This window comes from Mustela lutreola, chromosome 5, assembly GCF_030435805.1.
Source record: "Mustela lutreola isolate mMusLut2 chromosome 5, mMusLut2.pri, whole genome shotgun sequence".
Lineage (NCBI taxonomy): Eukaryota > Metazoa > Chordata > Mammalia > Carnivora > Mustelidae > Mustela > Mustela lutreola.
This window is the reverse complement of record NC_081294.1, coordinates 49,951,724-49,974,830: the sequence shown is the minus strand read 5'-3', so window position 1 is coordinate 49,974,830 and position 23,107 is coordinate 49,951,724. Positions and strand designations below refer to the sequence as shown.

The 23,107-nt window shown below is 38.2% G+C and overlaps 1 protein-coding gene across 2 annotated transcripts in view; it reads left to right on the top strand.

Moving 5' to 3' along the window:
* Positions 1 to 792: 792 nt before the first annotated feature.
* Positions 793 to 23,107, top strand: part of RNF145 (ring finger protein 145) — a 53,919-nt gene continuing 31,604 nt past the window's right edge. The window contains exons 1-4 of one of the 2 annotated variants that reach the window (XM_059174182.1): positions 793 to 1,071; positions 2,986 to 3,020; positions 7,117 to 7,319; positions 15,826 to 15,934. In XM_059174182.1, coding sequence (XP_059030165.1) covers positions 7,136 to 7,319; positions 15,826 to 15,934 — 293 coding nt within the window. In that variant the 5' untranslated portion in view covers positions 793 to 1,071; positions 2,986 to 3,020; positions 7,117 to 7,135. The remainder of the gene's footprint in view (positions 1,072 to 2,985; positions 3,021 to 7,116; positions 7,320 to 15,825; positions 15,935 to 23,107) is intronic. The other variant, XM_059174183.1, reaches the window with a different exon arrangement.

Sequence of the window (23,107 nt, the reverse complement as noted above, 5' to 3'; positions counted from 1 at the left end):
CTTTGTTTTGGGAAGTGGGGAACAGTTTCTGCCCTTAAAGATATGCTGACATTTAAATTAAGGGAGGCATGCTGGTCAGTGGGGCCCTCGGGAAGGGGTGTATACACTGAACTGTTTTGATCCTTGAAATAAAATAAATACTATTTGATTTCATACTACAGTAAATTTCTTTGAACAAATTCTTTAAACCAAGGGGCGGAAATTTAAAATTAAAGATCGTGAACATTTACAATTCATTTATTCATGCATCCACTCACTTAATTCAACAGAGGCTTATTCTGTGCTAAGCATTGCCGAGCCATCACAGACTTGGTCCCTGACGCCATGGAGCTGACAGTCTAGCCCAGTCAGTGAGGGAGTTAAAAAGAATTCTGGTATCATTGGTACTGCGGTTGCACCGAGTGAAGATCAGCCCCTCCAATTCTCCCACGTGGTCCCGGCAGGTGAGTGTGGGTGCGAGCGCGTGTGGCTGCCGGTGTTTGAGGAGTGTGAGAGCACACGTGTGTCAGAATGGCGCGTGTCACAGTGCGCGTGCAGGTGTCGGCGTGGTATGCGTCTCCATAGCTGCCTGAGCCCCGCGGCTTGGGCCGCTGGAGGCGCGTGTCTCCCGCCCACGTACTGGGGGCGGCACGGGAACCACCCGGCCCGGGCGATTGTGAGTGAGCGCGGGCGCGCGCGGGTGCGCGGGCGGGCGGGGTCAGGGGGGAGGGGCGCGGTGCGCGCAGGCGCAGAGCGCGAGAGCGGGCAGCGGCCGCCGCAGAGCGCCGGGGGCGGGAGGAGCGAGCGCAGTAGGCCATGGCTGCCACCGGCTGCTGAGGGGCTCGGCCCGCGAGCGCCTGCCGCCGCGGACGATGGTGACCGCACGGGTCGGGCCGCTGCCGCCGCCGCTGCCGCCGCCTCCCAAGACGCTGCAACCAAGGCCCGGCGCGGAAGAACCGCCGCTGTGAGCCGCGCCGTCCCGGCCCCCGCCGCCCGAGGAGAACGGGAGGGCGGGCGAGAGAGCCGGGGAGTTGCGGAGCCCGCCTGCCCGCCGGCGGCGCCGCCCTGCGGGGAGGGAGGCCACAGCCCGAGGTGACCGAGCCGTCCGCCCCGGCCGGCCTCATCTCATCCCGGCGCGTCCCCGCCCCCCGCCCTTCGCACATCCTCCCTTCTCCCCTCCCCCACCCCTTTGCCGGCTCCTTCCTCTTCTCCCCCTTCGCCCTTTCCTTGGTTCACCTCCCTCCTTCTTCCCAGCTTCGGCGGCGTCCCCATCCCCTTTTCACCCGTTGCGTCCCCTCCCTCTCGTCTGTCCTCCCGGGGACCTCTCCCCCGCCCCCCCGCTCTTTCCGACTTTGCCTTCCCCTCCCGGGGCCCCGCACTAGAGCCCCCTCCCCCAGCTTTGGTCCTTGTGCGCCGCCTTCCCAGCTACCCACCCTCCTGCACACATCCCTCACCTACCGCGGCCTTCCTAAGATGCTCTCTCTCTCTGAGCTCTGCTCCGTCGCCTCCCCAGGACCCCATTTCGAGGCCTTTTCTAAGCCCCTTCCTGAGCTACCCATTTCCTAGCTGCGCCTTTCCAGTTCCTTTTCTCCAGTTCCACTCCCAACTTTACGTCTTAGGCGTCTTTGTCCACTTTGCTTCCAAGCTTCCCTCCCATTTTTCTTTAGACTTCTCCTTCTTTGGTCTACTCAGCCTCCTCCTTTCTCTTTTTGTGCGGTTTGAGGTTGTTTGGGAGTTCGGAAAGGCCTGCCAAGCCATTCGAATGGGGGCCCATTTGTTTTGCATCCCATCTGTCAGCCCTGTTTTACGGTGAGAGCGCTCCTTATCCTTTCCTTTTTGTCCCCATCGCTTCCTCTCTCGCCTGCCATCCCTTCCTTCTCCACCTTATTCCTGTTCTGCTTTTTCCACCCAAGACCCTTGCCCTCCCTTTAGGAATGAGTCCCCTCGCTACTCGGCGATGATGAACTTCGCCCGCGTCTGTGTTTGCAAGCTTTTTGATGCGTGGCGCCGCGGAGCCAGCACCCTTGGCCAGACGAAGGGAGCTCCCTGGCACGGGCCTCTCTACTGGCGGAGTTTTTGCGAACGTAATCCCCTAGCCCCGCGGCGGCAGCGGCCCTGCTGCTGCGCTGCCTGCTTTGCAGCGAGCTGGGTTGGGGTTACTATAGTTCAAACGCCGCTGAGATCAGCAGGCAGGGCGCGGGAAGGGGCGGGGGAGACGGGGGAGGAGGTTCGGGGAGAGAGGAAGGGGGCTTTGCAGTGAGAAGGCATCAAAGATTAATGGATGGCTTTGCATCGCCGTCTGCAGTAAACAGGAAACTAGTTTGAAAGGAAAGGAGAGGACTGTGTGTCTTTATTTTTTAAAATACGGACTGTGCCGTTCTACTGAATCTTGAATCGTGCCCAAAGGATGAGCTGTCGGTGCTGCAGTCGTGACCCAGGCTGAGCGCCCAATGGCAGAGATAGCAGTTTTTATTCCCTGGCTGGCCTCTTAAGAATTGAAAGATGGTCCGGTTATTCAGAGTGGACTTCATATTTTTGCCACTTTGGAGATACCGAGAAACCACAGAATTGCTAGTAGTTTATGTGGAAATCAGGTACATACAAAGTTAGCTGGCAATAGTGTGGGAGTGGGGAGGACCAGCTATATTTAACACATGTGCCAATGCTTATGTAAGACGTGGCGTTCTCCTCCCGGGTATCTCTTTGGAGCTGAGTTTACTTAAGATTTTAGCCTCTAGTTTTGCCCTCTAACATTTTCAGAGCTTACCGTCCTAACATATGGACAGCCAGAAAACCTTTCTTGAGATGGGTTTTAGCGATGGTAGAATTTTTTTTTCATTGGATGGATAAAGAAAAAATGATGATTTTTTTCTTTTGATGGGAGAATAAGGTGTAGAAACTTCCAATCTTAAATTTTCTATTGTACTGAATTTAAAATTGGATCATACAGCTTTCTTATATTTGCTTTTTTCTTTTTTCTTTTCTTTTCTTTTTTTTTTTTTTAAGGAGTTTATCTAGGAGATGTGAATATCGTCTTTTTGGTAAGATCGAATTTTCTGTTTCTTTTTCTTAACATAATTCTTCAACAGACAGGCTATGATTTTAAAAATGTACATTTTCCGAATTGTTCAGGATGATTTGTTTGATTTCTTCATATTCAAAACCCAAACACAGTGTTTTTAGGAAAGTGTAGAATGAGACTCCTGTGTTTCTTAACCCACAGATATGAATGGTGAACTGTGCAATGTTATACTTGCACAGGACATTACTGTGTAAGTAGTGATTGCTGCTTCCAAGCCTGGGAAAGTCATTTAGGGAAATCATTGTGGTCGTTTTTGGTTAGCATTTGTTGAGTCTTTTTTTGCTGTTTTTGGAAAGGATTTTTTTTTTTTTTAAAGCTGTCCCACTGTGTAAACCATTTTTAAGTTTGAGTCACATTTAGTTTATATTATTTGCTGAGATGTTGTTTTGGCATATTACTTTCCCAGTTCTTAAAACATGTAAGGAGAAAATACAAAAATCTTTCATGGAGGAGAAAATTTGTGTGACTGTACAGGGCAGGGAATAGCTTATATATTTGGCTATAGGACTATCAGGGCTTTAAATTTTCTTTGCATTCAGTACCTTTGCTTATTTTTAAGGATTATCTAGTATTGTTTTGATTTTAAGAGAAATTTAAGCTCCTTCTGACTTGGAATATGCTCATTAGTTCTGAGAATAAGTTTCAGAAAAAAATAAATTAGGCTTGAACCAAACATCATAGAAGTACAATCTGTTTTACCCCAGGAGAGAAATCTCCATTTTTCCTTCATGCTTCTAATAGAGTGGCTTGGCAAATGTGGATGATTTCAGTGATTTTATTTTATTTATTTATTTTTAAAAAGATTTATTTATTGAGAGAGGGAAAAGGGGCAGAAGAAGAGGAAGAGAGAATCTCAAGCAGACTTCCTGCTGAGTGGGGAGCCCCAGTGGGAGGACCATGCTGGGCTGGATCTCAGAACACTGACATCATGACTTGAGCTAAAATTAAGAGTCAGACACACCAACTCGGCCACTCAAGCACCCGATTTCAGTAATTTTAAACAAGATACACGTTTCCATGTTTTGTTTAGATGTTAATTTAGTGTGGGGTGCTGGAGTGTAGTATGTGGTATTTATTTGTGATGGTGATCAACATACCATGTGGCCCTTATACTTCAGAAAGGCTCAAAATTATAAAGTTCAGAGGGGATTTTTTTATTTTAGTTTTTAAATTTTTTGGGGTCTTTCCACAGCTTTTATGGGTAGCATTTTAGATTTTTTTTTTTTTTTAAAGTAAGTTCAACATCCTGTGCTGGGCTTGAACTCATGACCCTGGAATCAAGACCCGAGTTGACATCCTGTTGGATGCTTAACTGACTGAGCCTCCCAGGTGCCCTTATGGGTAGTGTTTTAGATTTGGTTTTCCATATATTGAATTTGTTTCTCCTGTGTCCATATACAGGGCCAGCTTGCCAATGACTTGCTAAAATGTCACTTACATACAGAAATAAATGAAATGTTTAATGAGCAGTAGAGTTGTTATTAAGTGGGCATATTTCTATCCAAGGTCGTCCTTAATTCAGACATTTGAGTCTTGGATATACTATACAGTAGAATTTGGGGATCATTCTCCAGTATTCTTCGGTAATGAGAGCTTTAGGAATTCAAAATTTTCTTTTTATTCTATTTGTTAGGCAGGAATGGTGATAATTGAGAGGGGACTTATCCTCTGCTAATGGCCTGCTTGTGATAGAGATGATCTTGTGTAAGAATTAGGGAGCTTCCCCGCCTTGTTCAGATCTTGATTTGTGATACAGGAGTGGTTATTTATTTATTTATTTTTCCTTTCCCCTTTTGAGAGCTATAGCAAATGGTGAAAGTGGGTATATTTAAAAAAAGAAAAACATTTAAAAAGAGATAAGGCTCCTTGGGGCGCCTGGGTGGCTCAGTGGGTTAAGCCGCTGCCTTTTGCTCGGGTCATGATCTCAGGGTCCTGGGATGGAGTCCTGCATCGGGCTCTCTGCTCAGCAGGGAGCCTGCTTCCTTCTCTCTCTCTCTGCCTGCCTCTCAGTGTACTTTTTATTTCTCTCTGTCAAATAAATAAATAAAATCTTTAAAAAAAAAAAAAAAAAGAGATAAGGCTCCAAGACAGATGAAATAAATATAGACTATAAGTATTAACTGAGTAGTAGTCCCTACCAAAAAACAGTAGTGATTAATATTGAATTCTAGAATATGGGAAGAGTTACTTTTCCGTTATAAAGCCTCTCAGTGATGTTACTATCTCAGTCTATGATAATTTTCACACATACCTGGTGGTTTGTGAGAAATATCTGTTGTTTTTTGTACTTTGAAATAAACATAGCTGAGTTATCTATTTGACCACCTGAGTAAGTAGTTAGGTTCTGTGTGTTTTCTTAGTCATCTAGATAGCTTAGATATATTAACACTTTTTACAAAGGAATTTCTATTTTTGAAGCCCAGTAATGGATATTCTACAACATTTGGCAAACAGAAAAAGAAGGGAATAAAAATCACCGTAGCCCTACTATTGAAAGGATGTTAATGTGATACTTTGGTGTATTTCTTCTCAAAAAAATTTTTTTTTTTTTTTTTTTTTTTAGTAATATCATGAACTTTGAGAAGTTGAGGTTCCCCAATGCTGTAATTTGCAATAAATGTTGATTAGAGTTTTTATTTTTCAGTGCTTTTTTTCCTGTTAGGATACAACATTCAGTTTTGACTCTCACAATATTATTTTCTTATGTAGGAAAATTATTAAAGTGGTCTTGTTCATTTAAAGTAATCAGAGTTTAGTTTATGAAAATGTTTATTTTGCATTCTTGGATATATCACTTTTGAGTAATGGGAATGATAAATGATCACTCAGTGATCAGTACACTCAATCAGTTTTTCAGTGAATGAAGAACTTATAATGGTTTGTTGAACTTTTTTTTTTTAACTGAGCTAGGAAGCTATGAAAATTAGGGGGTAAAATGGAAATACTGACAAATATTTAACCATGGCATAGCAAACTGTCACTGTAATTTTCTTCAGAAGTAAATATTTTCATTTGTCCTGTAATGTCTGAAATTACTGCCAAAGCCGGAAATTTTAGCTCTGTCAGCAAAATACTTAAAAGGATACTTTCAGAGCCAACAATCCAGAATTATCATTACTCTTAAAATTGTCTTTAACCCACTTCTGTTTGCCTTAGTCTCATAATTTCTTGGATTGATTTAAAGCTCTGTCTTATAAAGGAGTGTTGCACAGAATTGTCCTTTAAATAATGGATTGTCCTAGATATCTTTCATTACCTTTCTGCCTCCCCACCCCACTTTTTAAATTGTTTTAAAAATTCTACTCCCACAACTCATCAACAGCTGAGCAAAGATAGGGCTACAGACTCTAAAGCCTGACTTCTTCTTTGTGCCAGCATATCTCTGAATCACAGGAAGAATTTGATGAGCATTGTTTCCCCACTTTGAAGGCAGATTATGGGAATTTCAGATGGAGATTTTAACTTTAATATTGAAGGAAACAATATTGCCAACTATGTTGTCTTTACCTGTATCATGAGTTCTCTGAATTATACCTATGTCATGTAAATTCAGTACTTCAGTTTTAGTTGTAATACAGCAAAGGATAGACTGTGAGATACTGCAAACTAAATATGTAATCATCAAATTTTTATTGAATCTTGGGCTTTTTCATATAATAACCACTTAAAATTTGCTCTTTTTTTTATAGCTACATAAATCTCAGTTTTTTAAAGAGCTACATAAATCTCAGTTTTATAGGAGTGAATTTTTCCTTTCAAGTTAATTGGACAAACGCTATAGTATTATTAGGGTGTTTTATTGCTAGTGCCCAGAGTTGAAGTTAAGTGTTTTAAAAATAAATTTTGAGGCCTTAACACTTAAACAGATGGGAAGACCTAAAAGGGTCAATGTGAAAACACAATACAAGGCTTATTTTATGGATACCTGGAAGTAATAGATGTGATTAAGAGTTTTACACGTTGTATAGTATGTGACAATCCATTAGATTCGTAAGAGGTTATCTAAAAGCTATTTGAGGTGACTTATTTTTGTATATTATGTCTCCTGAATTTAGGTCTGCTCCAAGAAAAAACATGGCTGCAAAGGAAAAACTGGAAGCAGTGTTAAATGTGGCCCTGAGGGTGCCAAGCATCATGCTGTTGGATGTCCTGTACAGATGGGATGTCAGCTCTTTCTTCCAGCAGATCCAAAGAAGTAGCCTCAGTAATAATCCTCTTTTCCAGTATAAGTATTTGGCTCTTAATATGCATTATGTAGGTAAGTGTCTATATTACCTTTTCTTTTCTTTTTTATTTGTTTGCTTGTTTGTTTATTTTTTTAGAGAGAGGGAGCATGCTTGGGGTTGTGGGGAGCAGAAGGAGAAGGAGAGAGAATCTTAACTAGGCTCCATACTCAGCACAGGGCTCCATCTCACAACCTGAGATTGTGACCTGAGCCGAAATCAGGAGTCGGACACTTAGCCGACTGAGCCACCAGGCACCCCTACATTACCTTTCCTAATATTTTAGTGAGCATTCTGATTGATGTCTATATAGGTTTTAAAATTAGAGTAAAACGAAATTTGTTTACATTGAGATGACAGTGATACAGTCATTGATGAATGATTAGGAGTCTTGTTTGTAGTATAATTTGTTTTACCATTGCATATGAGTTATTAAGGGTAGAAGAAAACAAGAGAGTGTTGGATTTATTTTACTGGATGAAGCTAGAAGGCAAAAAGAAACATTTTAGATTTTAATATGATGAAATGTAAATAATGAGAACTACCTTTTAGGCATTTGGCCTGTTCTGATTTGTCTGTTTTGGGTTTTGTTCGTACTTCAGAGCTTTTTAAATATAACTTTCTTTATTGTCCCAGAACATTAACATCAGTTGAACACAAGGCATTTATTTCAGTTAAATGAAATGTTGGAAATAACATTTATAATATTTAAAAAATACTCCTTGGAATATAATTGATGTGATTTGAAGTTAGTAGTAAAAGCAATATTGAGAGGTTAAAGAAGTTAAAGTCAAGAAAGTACAGGCAGGAGGGGCACCTGCTTGGTTAGTCAGTAGAGCATGTGACTCTTGATCTCAGGGTTGTGAGTTGGAGCTCCTCCCCCTTGGGAGCAGAGATTACTTAAAAAAAATCTTAGAAAAAAGAAATACAGGCAGGAGACAAAAAAATTCATCTAGAATGAAAGTCCAGATTTTTAATTTTTAGGTTAATTTTTCATTTATATGTAATTGATAGCAATAATATATTTTAATTTGACATTGCTGTTGTAGAACCAAAGATGCGGTTTGAGTGATGTACTATAGTGGCTTAATAATATTTTTATTACTAGAATTGCCCATGCAGGTATATGTTTTATAAAATTGTGAAGGGTTTGTCCTGTTTCTATGAGATTTATATTTATGTATGGAAGGACTTTTAGGGTTCCAGATCTTAGTCCTGAAACTCCCTTATAGCTCTAAGAGATTTCCAAGTAAGCCATTGTGGGAAAAAGTGTGGTATAGTAGAAAAGGCAGTGCACTAGAAGCAGAACATCTGGGTACAATAAATACTTCTCTCTTAGGTGGCACTACCTTGGGAAATTCTTTGAAATGAGAAGGTTCTTTTATGCTGCAAAACACTGTAATTCTCAGCCCTTTATTAAATGCTTTGTATGTTAGCCAATTTATGGAAAATAATTCCAGTCTGTTATAGAAGAACAATTGGGTACTACTTGGCTTAGATTTTTAGCTTAATCAGCAAAGTAATTCACACTGTGGTTTTAAAAAATGTGCTTATTACATACATTATTTCTGAATAGATTGAAATATTTATTTTAAAAACAGCTGCCTAATAACCAGAAACATTAATTTTAGCAATTGAATGGGTTATCGTACATTAAAGTTCATACTCTGGCTTATAACTTTGGGAACTCAACTGAGCCTTCTTAAATACACTTATTACATGCTGTGGTAGAATAAGCTGAGTGATTACATGAGTAGACATTTTCACCTTGAACAGTTTTTTGGTTAGAGTAACTTCTGTGTCAGAGTATTTAGGTAGTTACATAATAATGTTCCAGTTTACTAGATTTCACCCTTAAATACATTTTTAAAATTCTTTTTCTTTTTCAAAGATTTTATTATTTATTTGACAGAGATCACAAGTAGGCAGAGAGGCAGGCAGTGAGAGAGGAAGAGAAGCGGGCCTCCTGCTGAGCAGAGAGCCTGATGCGGGACTCGATCCCCGGACGCCGAGATGACCTGAGCCTAAGGCAGCGGCTTAACCCACTGAGCCACCCAGGCGCCCACATTTTAAAAATTCTTTTTTATAAAAATTAGTAATGTGCTTATACATTTATGTTAGAAAAATATCAAAACATAAAAAGTGTTGAGTGAAAATTGTGAAAATTGTGTTCCTCCTTATCTCTGGTCATCATCCACTAAGTTTTCTGAGCCCAAGCAAGTAGCTATTTTTATTTCCTTGTGAAAAATTCTAGAGATATTTTTATGTACATATGTCAATATAAAGATATTGGTAAATATAAATATGTAGCAATAAATGTATGTATGTCTTCCTTTTTGTATAGATGACAGGATAATATACACTGTTCTTGACCCGTTGTTTAACTTAATGATGTATCACAGAACCATTACTACTGCTTATATTATATTTCATATTCATGAAATAAAGCTTTGTACTCTGTTTTTATGTTGACTCTTTCTATTATGCCAAATTTTAAGGTTCTGTTTAAATGTTAAGGCCTCATTCTCCCCCCAGCCCTCCAGTTCTGTTTCTTAGTGGCAGAGTATCCTTGTATGGTTATATCATAATTCATTGAACTAATTATTCTTTTTTGCTTTTTCATTTAATGTTGTACTAAATAATTTTATATAGCTATAATTTTGATAGGTGCAAATATAGCCTTGAGATAAATTACTAGAAGTGAAGTTTCTGGATGAAAGAGTAGACACATTTGTAATATTGACTGATACTGCTCTCCATAGGGTTTTACTGTTTTGTACCTATAACAGACAGTGGTTGAGAGTTCCTGTAGTTTTATATCCTTACCTAAACAGTGTTATCAAACTCTTACATTTGGTTACTCCAGTAGGTGAAAAATGGGTGTGTTCTAACTAGTTTTTATTTGTTTTTCTCTTAGTATGAGAGAGATTATATTTATCCACATGTTTAAGAAAAATGTGTGAGTTGTCGGTTTATGTCCTTTGTTCATTTTTCTATGGGATTTTAGCCCATCCCCCCTTTTTTCACCATCCCCCCTTTTTTCAGCTCAAGCTGAAAAGAGACATGGCACCAACAGAGAGTAGTTAAGCTGGCCTTCTCTGGATTTTAACTTTTTCTTGCTGATTTGTGGGAGTTTGGTATACATTAGGGAAATTAACCCTAATGTAGGGAAATTACCGGGTTGAATTTCAATTTGGGTTGAAATTATTTTTTCCAGTGTTGGTTGTCTTGATTTTTGGTTTATGATATGTATTTTTTTAATGCAGAATTTGTTTTAATGTGGTCGAATTTTTTTTTAATTTCTTTTTTTGTAACTTGGAATTTTGACTCAGTTACTAGAAAAGACTTCTTTATCATGTTCTATTCCATTATTTTTGTTTCATTATTTACATCTTCTCTTCACTTAGGATTTTATCTGCATGTATGTTGTGTTACAGGTAAAATTTTTTTCCTCAGATAACTATCTGGTAGTCTCCATGTATTTATTAAGTAGTTCAGCTTTTCCTAACTGATTATTATATATTAAATTGTCATATCTATTTGGTTTCATTTTTGAATATTTTTTTCTTGTTCTTTCAGTGTGTGGGCTTACTGAATACCTAGACTATTTTATTGTCTGGACTTAGTCCCTTTATCTTTCGGAGTTTTTCTGACACTCTTTGCTATGTGAACTTTAGAATTACTTAGTCGAAGTTAAGATGAAGAGATAGCTTAAAGATGCTAACTCTACCCTGTATATGAACATAGAGAGCCTCCCTATGTTCCAGATTTCTTTTGAGCCTTCTGGAGTGTTTTAAAGTTTTCATAATAGAGGTCTTTGGCATTTATTGTTAAGTTCATTCCTAGATATTTTATTTTTTTTATTGCAGTTGTGACTTTTCCTTTTCCCCTTTTTATATCCTTTGTTATTAAGAGCTTAAAAATCAAGGTGGGGTGTGGTTAAAAGTTCATGTTTATGGAATATAATTGTACCTTCAAATTGAGAAGCTTTCCAGTGTGAGTTATGAGAATAGCAAAAAGAAGTGATTGTTTAAATATAATTGGTGGAATGTTAATTATTGAATTGTATTGTAAAGTGTAGGATATAAAAAGGGAAACAGAAATAATGTTGAAATGTATTGGGTATTACACTTAATTTGGTGGGTAGTGATGGTCAGCAAAGGATTTAGAGCAGGTGAACCGCATTTTAAGAAGAGTGATTAGTGTTGTACAGACTGCTGGTTTGGGGGTGGGGATGGGGGGGCAAGTGGAGAAACCAGAGGTAAGAAGACCAGTTAAGGGGCGCCTGGGTTGTTCAGTGGGTTGGGCCTCTGCCTTTGCTCCGGTCATGATCCCAGACAAGTACCGCATAGGGCTCTCTGCTCAGTGGGGGACCTGCTTCCCACTCCCCCTCTGCCTGCTTCTCTCCATACTTGTGATCTTTCTCTCTCTGTCAAATAAATAAAAATAAAATCTTAAAAAAAAAAGAACAGTTAAGATTTTAGGCAAGAGGTAATGAGAGCCAGAATTAGCCTTGTTGAAGTTGGAAGGGAAAACGTGGGTATGAGAATAATTCCACTGAAACTGCAATCACTAATGTGATTAGTGACTAACCTAAAATGTAAAACTTGAGCTTTATTTGTGTCCTCATTCTGCAGACCCTCCCATGTTTATGAAGTTGTTGACTACTTCCTCAGAACAGTGTTTCTGTTTTCTAACTTTCTGACCATTCCTTCTGACTCTCTTGGTTTTCTCTTTAGACTTCTTAAGTGTTGATAGGGCCCAGACTTTGTGTTTAATTTTCATCTTTTGTTGTGTGTGTGATCTCACATAGTTTGGCCTGTAAATCTCTATGTCCACTTTCCATTGCTTTTTTGACCACCTAGTGTGTTAGTGTTCCTCCACTATTATCCAGTGGTACCCAGTTTGTTCCTCTACTATGCTGCATTCTACAAATCCTTGTGTTATTCTACCTTCTTAACTAGATTGTGAGCTCCTTTAAGGTAGGAATGGGGTGGTTTGTTATCTCAGCATTCCTAGCACCTCGCTAGTGCCTGGTACTGAATGGATTTCTAACTACTGTTAGACATCTTCACCTAAATATTCTATAGATGCTTGAGTTTATGGTCACTGAACTCATCATCTTTACTTCAAACCTCCTCCTCCTTCTGTGTCTCCTGTCTTAATAGCAAAGCTGCCCTCTTGATTACTACCCAAGCTAAAACATCAGAATCATCTTCACTTCCTTGTTCTAAGCCACTCACCCATAGATCTCCACTAAGACTTATTTAAATATCTTATAGCTGACCCTACCAACTCCATACCAAAGTTGCTGATTTATTTCAGGTCCTCAGCTTTTTCCCTCACTACTAAAATCATCCATAAATAGCAGAAATTCATACATGGTGTTAGAAACATTCATTAATGTTATTTTAGGTAGGTCATCATTTTTAAGTGCTGCTGGTCTTGGGTTTTAATTGTAAATTACTGTTGCATTAGCTTCATCATTATCAGTAGAGTTTGTTGTAGTTTGTTGAAGAGTGACTAGTGATGCATATTTGTGTTAGCCGTAGTTTTGGCATTTATTTTTCAAGTAGCTAGATTACATACATGTTGTAGTTCAGATAACTAATTCATATTGTTCTTGGTTTAGCAGAATTCATCATTGCTTAAGAAACTTCTCGTGTGATATATTTTGTAGTTATCACAGTTATTTTCCCACTGGAATATGAAATGGGGATATAGGTGAGGCATAGCGTTTTTGTTGCTTTGGTTTTTGTCTTTTTTTTTTTTTTTAAGATTTTATTTATTTATTTATTTGAAAGAGAGTGAATGAGAGAGCATGAGAGGGGGGTGGGTCAGAGGGAAAAGCAGACCCCCTGCTGATCAGGGAGTCAGATGTGGGACTGGATCCTGGGATTCCTGGATCCTGATATGAGCCGAAGGCAGTGGCTTAACCAACTGAGCCACCCAGGCGCCCTGTTTTTTGTATTCTTACCTCACCTATAGTGTATCCAAAGGATTTGAGAACTGATGGCCTAGTCTGCACTCCTTTATTATTGTGTACGTTACTGAAGTGTTTAGTCACCAGTTCTGTTAGATCATCTGCCAGTACTTTTTTATTTTATTTACATGAAACTCTAGTGTAACCTACAGAGTTAATTGTTTTCTGAAAATATCCTTTATTTTTTTAATGGTTTTCATGCCTGCTATTCTCTTATCCAAGGATGCTGCTGCTTTTTCTTACCCTGGTAAAGATCCATTCACCCTTCTAGGTCCAGGTCATACTTAATCATTTAATCAACCACAGCCCTTCTAATATTTGTTTATTGTAACACACTTTTGTTCATGTTTATTTTTGCACTAGACTATGATTACTTTATTCTTTGATCTTCCATGTCTAGGAATGCATATGGGTCATACTTTACATGTAATAATTGGTTGAGTGACTGGATAATTGAAAGATTGAATAAATCATTATGTTCAGTCTATAGGATCTTTTTTTTTCTTTTGAGATTTTATTTATTTATTTGACAGAGATCACAAGTAGGCAGAGAGGCAGTCAGAGAGAGAGGGGGAAGCAGGCTCCCTGTTCAGCAGAGAGCCTGATGCGGGGCTTGATCCCAGGACCCTGGGATTATGACATGAGCAGGAGGCAGAGGCTTTAACCTACTGAGCCCCCAAGCGTCCCATCTCCAGAGGATTTTTTATGAGATGTGCGTGAGAAGGGAAAGATAAGAATATCTGGAAACGAAAATGATAGTTCGTTAAAAGAAAATTTAAGGAGAGATTTCATGCAGTAGATTGAATCCTTCAGCTACAACCACTGAACATGCTTGCTTAATGTAAGAAACATCCTTTTAAATACCTCTGAAGTCCTTTGAGATGGGGATTAACAAAATAAATTGGAAAAATTATTTTAGGAAATTAAAAGCAAATAGGAATACCTATCTCTAATTTCTGTTGGATTGTTCTTAAAGTTTGGATGTGCAAGAAATCCGAATTCTACCTGTTTAGTCTCCAGCATATTGCTCCTGTTTCCGTAGCTTTAAGCATGATTGATTTCTTAGCTTTAAGTATGAGAGGAGCACTGGGTACTGAGAAGAGATAACCATGCCCTAATAAAGACTCATTAATAAGTAGAAAAGAGAGGAGATTAGACTGGAACCAGATGTCCTAAGACCTAAAGTGTCAGACTGAAAAGTTAAGAATTTTTGAAGGTTTTTAGAACAAGAGAGTTGTCTAGACAAAAGGGTTGGTTTTGTACTTAAGTGCAGGATGAATGAGGATGGAAAGAGATTGCAAGAAGAATGGCATTTGGTACACTGCCTATTACAGAGTGCACTGGGTAGGGCATAGGGACTGGAAAGGATGGGTGACACGAGAGACTTATGGGGAAGACTTGGTGGTGACAGAAAAGATAACTTGGGTTTGAGTCTGCGTGAATGGGATTTAGGAGAAAAAGAGGCTGAGCTAGCCTGTTGAGGGAGGAGGGGGGGAACTCAGTTTGTCCATGTATGTGAGATCATTTAAGCGGTATATGTCTGGCATCATGAGACATGAGATGTCTTAGAATAAGAAATGATGCCTTTTGTGTGTGTGTACTAGGTAGGTTCTCAGTAACTGTTGATAACATACCTTTGGAACAGGCTATTTGAAGGAACAACATAAATTCTTTGAGTTAGATACTTTTTGGAGAGAAAAGCAGTTGTTCAGGGACTAAATTTCCTGTGTTCATTTGGGGGATTAAAAAGAAAGTGGAGGGGAGAATTTGGAAGTTTAAAGCAAAATCCAAGGAGCCAGTTTTGAGGGTGGCTGCTTGAGGTGCTGGGACAAGGATAAGCAGGATGTTTTAGATTTGACAAGTAAGCAGTTGACTGCTGAGGTTTTTTAGAGTGGACGTTAGTAAGCAGGGCTCTGTAGAGTTTGTAGGTTGTAGAGAATAAAGAGGGAATGGTGGATGGCTAGAAAATGGAAGCACTAGTAGAGATAGTTTATAACATTGTCTGTGGAATGAGAAAAATAGGTAATAGAAAAAGGAAAAATCAGCACGAAGAGAACTTTTTCTTCAAGATTGGAGGAAGAGCATTATACATCCATTGAAAAGAGAGGTGAGCATTGGTGTCAGGGAGAAGGAAGATGTAGGAGATAGGGGTGTTTAGGAGTTGGAAAAGTAAGACCTTGAGTCAAGTGGAAGAGGCAGCGTCAGGGACATTAAGGACAGTTCTTCCTCTGGACTAGAGAATAAGAGAATTGATACAGAACAAATAAGCAGACATCAAGGAAGGGTAGATCATGAGAGGAGTCCTTTTGTACCTTTTGTGTTGTTTTGATTATAAAGTAGAATAATCTACAAAAAAGTGAAAAATGCTTTATTTTCAACAGATAATCCATAGCGGTTTTTACTGTATTAAACTTACTTTGGTAGTGAAGTAAAAAACTCAAAGTTGTGAAACCTAATTGTAAAATAATTTACTTTAAGCTCTTTTTTTTAGTGTGATTAATTGGGAGACTAAATTAGCATCATATTTTATTTATAATCTCTTTTTATTTCTATTCCAGGATATATTTTAAGTGTTGTGCTATTAACCTTGCCCAGGCAGCATCTGGTTCAGCTTTACCTGTATTTTTTGACTGCCCTGCTCCTCTATGCTGGGCATCAAATCTCCAGGTAAGTATGTGATCTCATTTTTGAAATGTATGACTGAATTTAAAGTTTTTCATTACTGAAAATATAGGTTTCGTGAACACTGTTAAGAAGCTATGGCTTTGCTAAGTATCCCAAACTGTTTTTTTAGTATTTGTTTCCTAAATAAATATTTTTGTATTGAATTAATAGCTGGGGTTATGCTTCAAATTTTATTTCTGCTTTTAAAAAAACGATCTTAACATGAAGTAAGCTTTGAGATTATGTTTACAGAGATACTTATGAGCTTTTCTAAATTACCTAAGAAAAGAATTTATAAAGACAAGCTATAGAACATTTGAGCAATTATGGACTTGATTACTTTCACCATTTTAGGAAGGCAGTTTATGCTGCTTGAGAATCGGTGCAACCATGTATATAGTGGATTTATATAAATTATTTGGTGAGGTTCATGGTATAGCCCAGATGTTCTGCAACTTTTAATACTGTGTTAGCTTAGGTCTGCTAGTCTTAATTTTTAAGACTGTGGTCTGCTAGGGAAAATGAGCTTCCTCCTTTGGAACAGAGTGTTAAAATACAGGGAAACTAAAAGCCATACAGTAAATGTAATGGGCAGAAATAAATTTGCTGGGTATAATTTCTTTTCTTTTCTTTTCTTTTTTTTAAAGAGAGTGCATGTGTAAAATGTGGGGGGAGGGGACAGGGAGAGAATCTTAAGCAGACTCCACAGCCAGTGCAGTGTCCCATGCAGAACTTGATCTCACAATCCTGAGATCATAACCTGAGTCAAAATCAAGAGTCAAACACTCAACTGACTCAGCCATCCAGGCACCTCTAATTTTTTTAATCTTGTTTGAAATGTATAACCATAATGAAATATATTCCCAGTCCTAAAAAGAATGATGGTTACTTTGCATATTTAACAAGATGTAGCTGTCTGGAGGTCTGAAAAACAGATTTTGGTGTGGGCTTGAAAATCTTAAAATAGCATTTTTATATTACTAGAATTGAATGGTAGAAACTTTATTTACTCTCTGATTATAAAATAACACTGTTCACTATAGGTGACTTGGGAAATACAGAAATTTAAAGGCAGTAATAGTCAACTGAAATTACACCACCCAGAGAGAGACCTGTTAAAATTTTGGCATTTCCTTCCAATTATTTTTAATATCTTCCAGTTTTCACCACTTTCATGGATATGAAAGAGTGAAAGTAATAAAAGTCACTGACTCTCGTCTCTTGTTGTTCAAGTAGGACCTTCATCCTCCTTAATACTTACCCAGTTATTTCTCAGAAGCGCCAAAGTGCTCTGTAGAAACTCAGTCTTCTCACATTCCATTCCTCTCTTCCTGTCTGGCCAATTTCCTCTACTCAAAATGGTACTTGGAAGGTGGTGTTTTGCTCACTGACATCTGCTGTTTTGCCCAGGATATGTCCTCAGGTGTCAAATTTGCAAAATCTGGAGCTACCAGGGTAGTTCTACATTTCTTACAATCCTAACAGTGCTTCAACTGAGCTGCATTTTACCCTAAAGTGAAGACATGAGTTTTCTAATTTTGTGTCACACGAGTATGTCTTTGTGTCTTGGACTCCTTCATGGGAACATGAAGTAGATTTGTAGCATCTTTTTCCACATAGCTTAGAGTAGGGGTCCAGGGGCTAGTACTAACACAGACAACATGATGTCCTTCCCACTGCAGCACCACTGCAGCACCAAACCCTACATAGTCTCTTCCTGTGGCCTTTCCCAGGACACCTCTGAATGTGAGCTCAAGCTCCAGAGGTAGAGATACTTCTCTATCTTTATTCATTTTTAAGCAAAAATTGTGTCTGTAGAGTATAATACAGTAGAGTATATATGCTTTTGATTCATCATTTTTGTGTGTAGATGAGTGCCTGGCCACTTATAAGTGCCATATCTTTTGGATAAGTGGATGGGTGACTGGAGAGTTTCAAATACCATGTTCCTTATTTATTACTTTATAACCTCAGTGTCACTTACTAGAAAGATAGTTCTCAATTTCCTTACCTGTAAAATAGTGGTAATATCTTAAGGGGCTATTATAAAGATTCAGTAAGATAAAGCATATAAAGCTCTTAGCATAATTTTTGACATGTAAGTTCTCAGTGAATCTTTTTCCTTTTTTTGAAAAGTTTTTTAATTCCAATACAATTTTAATATACGGTGTTATATTAGTTTCAGGTGTATAGTACAGTGATTCAACAGTTCTATACAGTACTCAGTGCTTATGATAAGTGTACTCTGTAATCCCCATCACCTGTTTCACCTGTTCTCCCTCCCTCTGCCCACATCCCCTCTGGTAACTTTCAGTCTGTTCTCTATAGTCTGTTTCTTGGTTTGTCTCTCGCTCTCTTTTTTCCCTTTTGTTTTGTTTCTTGAATGCCACATATGTTTTTTAAATGTCTTTCTCTGTTTTGCTTAGCATCATACTCTCTAGCTCTATCCATATTGCAGACGGCAAGATTTCATTCTTTTTTTATGGCTGGATAATATTCCTGTGTGTGTGTGTGTGCGCACCACATCTCCTTTATCCATTCATCCATCAGTAGACAACTTGGGCTGCTTCTGCAATTTGGCTTTTGTAAATAATGCTGCAGTAAACGTAGGGGTGCATATATCCTTTTGAATTAGTGTCTTTGTAGCCTACTGTGAATACCCAGTAGTGTGATTACTGGATTGTAGGGTAGTTCTATTTTTAAATTTTATTTTTTTAAAGATTTTATTTGACAGAGAGACACAGCGAGAGAGGGAACACAAGCAGGGAGAGTGGGAGAGGGAGAAGCAGGCTTCCCGCCAAGGAGGGAGCCTGATGCTGTGCTCGATCCCAGGACCCTGGGATCATGACCTGAGCTGGAGGCAGATGTCTAATGACTGAGCCACCCTGGCTCCCCTATTTTTAAATTTTAGAGGAACCTCTATACCGTCTTCTGCATTGGCTGCTCCAGTTTGCATTCCCACCAGCAGTGCAAGAGGGTTCCTTTTTCTCCACATTCTTGACAACCCTTGTTGTTTCTTGTGTTTTTGATTTCAGCCATTCTGAAATGGTATGATGGGATATCTAGCAGTTTTGATTTTTTTTTCCCCCCTGCTGATGAGTGAAGCTGAGCATTTTTTCATGTGTCTATTGGCTATCTGTATGTTGTCTTTGAGAAATGACTGTTCGTGTCTTTTGCCCATTTTTTTAGTTGGACTACTTGTTTTTTGGGGTGTAGTGCTCAGTCATTTTTTTTTTTTTTTTAGAGAGCAAGAGCTCGAGTGAGCAAACGGGTGGAGGAGCAGAGGGGGAAGGAAAGGGACAAGCAGACTGTGCACAGAGCACGGAGCCTGCCATGGGGCTTGATCCTGCGGCCCCTGACCACGACCCAGGCGAAAATCAAGAGTGCTCCCTCTTTGCTCAGTGAATTTTAACTAACATTCTTATGTTTTGTTTTTATTGAGCAGCAGTGTTTTATGAGCATTCTTTTAAAAATGACTTTAAATCAGAGTATTTCATGGTACCACTATAGAATGATAGCCCTTTAGAGTTGGTATGGTTTCTTTGATTAATCTTCAAAATCCTAAACTTGAAGATAGAGGTATGAAAATTGTTGCTTTTATTATAATTCTGGATGAGAAAACAATGATCCTACCCTCTCCCTCATGCTTTTTTGGTTTCCATGTGGTTTAATGGTGTAGTGATGACTGAAAAACATGTAGCTTTGTTTTTATATATAGTATTACCATACAGACTTTTTTAGAGGTCAAACTTCTGTTATGTAAGGATAAAGAGAACCCTGACAATGTCACAAATGAAGACCAGCCTCTTTCTGACCATTCTTCTGGTGGAAGTTTTAACTTTTTATTTTTAATTTATAGGAATGTTTCTTCTAATGTTTAAAGTTTATTTTTATTAGAAAATTAAACTTATTTTAAGTAAAAAGAATTATAATAAAATTTTACAGTATACAAAAATATTTCCCATTTTTAATTTCATTTTGATCCTTATTAATAATCCTTTTGGATTTATAGAAGAAAAAAAATGAAGTGGGCAAATAGCTGGGAAGGAACAATCTCAGACTTTAACTTGAATAAGTTTTCTGATTGTTAGTGTATTCCTCATAGGGAGGCACATTGTTAAGGGAAAGAAAATGAATTTTAAATTCAGACTGGGTATGAACTAGTTTCACTACTTAGTATGTTACTTTGGTAAGTTGCTTTTTTGAAAATGTAAAGAAAGACAATGCCCATTTTATGGAGTTAGTTTTGTTATTAAACTAACAAATTTCAAGATGTTTTAGAATTTTCTAAATTCTAAGCATGTTTAGAATTTTATTATGCTGTATAGTATATGGTGCTGTCTCAAGTTTAGCAAGGATGTATTATCCTTAAATTATTCATAATATGTTACATTAATAAATATTGAGGCTTGAATGTATTACATTTATGAAATACTAAGGAAATACTAATTATGAAATTCTAAGGCTGAAGTTTTTAGTTTTAAAAAATGTAATGGTTCAGATTTCATGTGGCAACTTTATAACTATAAAGTTATAACAGCTTTTTTTTTAAAATAACAGTTTTAATGAGATAAAATTTACATACCTATTTAAAGGATACAGCTCTACAGCTCAATGGTTTTAGTATGTTCACAGAACTATGGAAACCATCACTATGATTGATTTTAGAACATTTTCATCACTCCAAAAAGAAACCCTGCACCCATCCATAGTCACTCCCCATTTTCCATTAATCTTCTTCCCCTCAAGCCTAGACAATGGTCAGTCTATTTTCTGACTCTATGGATTGGCCTATTGGGGACATTTCACAGAGACACAGTATGTGGTCTTGTGCCTTGGCTTCTATCACTTAACATGTTTTTAAGGTTCATCCATATTGTAGCATGTATCAGTACTTTTTCTATCCAAATCATATTCTGTTATATGAATATACCACACTTTGTTCGTCTATTTATTGATGGACACAGGTTCTTTACACTTTTTGGCTAATATGAGTAGTGCTGTGAACATTATGGGTAGGTTTTGTATACTGTTTTTTCTTGGGCATATACTTTAAGGTGAAATTGCTGGATCATATGGTATCTGTGTTTAACCTTTTGAGGAACTGCGGTACTATTTTATCTTCCTCTTTTTTTTTTTTTTTTTTAAGATTTTATTTTTAATTTCTACACCACATGCAGCTCCAACCTACAACCCCAAGATCAAGAGTTGCATGCTCTACCTGCTAAGCCAGCCAGGTGCCCCTGCCATTCTATTTTCCAAAGTCGTACTATTTTTACCAACAATGTATGAAGGTTCAGTTTCTCCATATCCGTGCCAACACTTGTTAAAATCTGTCTTTGTTAGTATAGCCATCATAGTAAGTGTGACATGATATTTCATCTGGTTTTGATTTGCACTTCACTGTAGGCTAATGATATTAAGCATTTTTTCATGTGTTCATTACCATTTATAAATCTTTTTAGAGAAATGTTTATTCAGATCCTTTGCCAGTTGTTTAATTGGATTGTCTTTTTTTATTATTGGGTTGTAATACATCTCAATTCTAGATAGAAGTCCTTTATCAGTTATATGATTTACAGATATTTTTCACCATTCAGTCTAGTTATATCAAGGCAGAGTGTAGTATGGTACTAAGAAGGAAAATCAGTATTTGGCTAATTTAAGTAATTAATTATTTAAGTAATTTATTTGGTACTTCAGAAACTGGCTATATAAAAAGTTATTGCAAATTGAAAATTTCATAAGCTCTTGAAAAGCTGGGTTTCTCTTTTCCCTTAAGGCATGTACTCAGATAGGGGCACCTGGGTGGCTCAGTTGGTTAAACATCTGCCTTTGGCTCAGGCCATGATCCCAGGGTCCTGGGATCCAGCCCCACATCGGGCTCCCTCCTTAGTGCACTGAGTCCGCTTCTCCTCCTTCTGCTCCTTCCTCCACTCAAATAAATATATCTAAAAAAAAAAAGACATGTACTCAGATAATGAAGCTGATTACCCTTAAGTGAATAAAAACTTGTTTAGAATATGTCTAGAATGGATATTGCTTATAGTTCAGAGGAATTAAACTTTAGAAAATCTGTGACCTCAGTTGATGTAGTATGAACATTTAATATTTTATTTTCTATGTTTCAGGTTCCTTAACTCTTAAAATTACTAAACGTGTTTTTCATTTTGAGTAATGTAAGGAATATATTTTCCAGGATCAATCCTACTTTAAAATTGAGACTATCCAGAACTATAGGAGAAAAAAGAAAAACTTGACAACTGACATGACCTTTCCTATGGGGGTATGGTCTTGATTTACATCACAGTTGTGTGTTTTTCTCTAAAATTTTTAAGCTCTAGTATTCTTTTTTTAAATTATTTTTTAAAGATTTTGTTTATTTATTTATTTGAGAGAGAGAATGAGAGAGAGAGAGAGAGCATGAGAAGGGGAAGGGTCAGAGGGAGAAGCAGACTCCCTGCCAAGCAGGGAGTCCCCTGTGGAGGACGATGTGGGACTCGACTCAAGGATCGTGACCTGAGCCAAACGCAGGCGCTTAACCAGCTGAGTCATCCAGGCACCCCTAAGCTCCAATATTCTTAAATTCCTTGTTTTATTGTTAGATTTATGAACTAACATGTCTGTTTTGTATGTGTGTAAGTTGAATTAGGAGACCCTGGGTTTCATAAGATTGAAAGTATACTCCTTTTCATCCTGGTCTCTGGTATATAAGTAGGATTTCAAATGTAAAACTTCCCCAAAAGTTATTTGTATGTAAAATACAGATAATAAGCTCCCCATTTCACGAAAGTTTGTCTCATTTAAGGTTTCTCTGTTACAGGACTATTAGCATTTCGGGCCAAGTCATGCTTTGCTCTGGGGACAGTCTTGTGTATTATAGTATGTTCTGCTCCCTAGATCACAGAGCACACCCTCTCCAGCAGTTGTGAAACCACACAGTATCCCATTGCCAAATATGCTTACCTGAGGAACAAGATTTTCCTCTGTTGAGAACCACTGCTGTTAATAAATGATATAAATGAATTTTATCATTCTATACCCAGCTTTTAATTTTGACAGGAATAAAATTAACACATTTCAGTGTTTTATATATTTTCTTCTTTTGAACATTATCTGCTCCAGACACTAAATATTTCTGTAGGGGGTCACAAAGAAGCTAAGAAAGAACAGTGT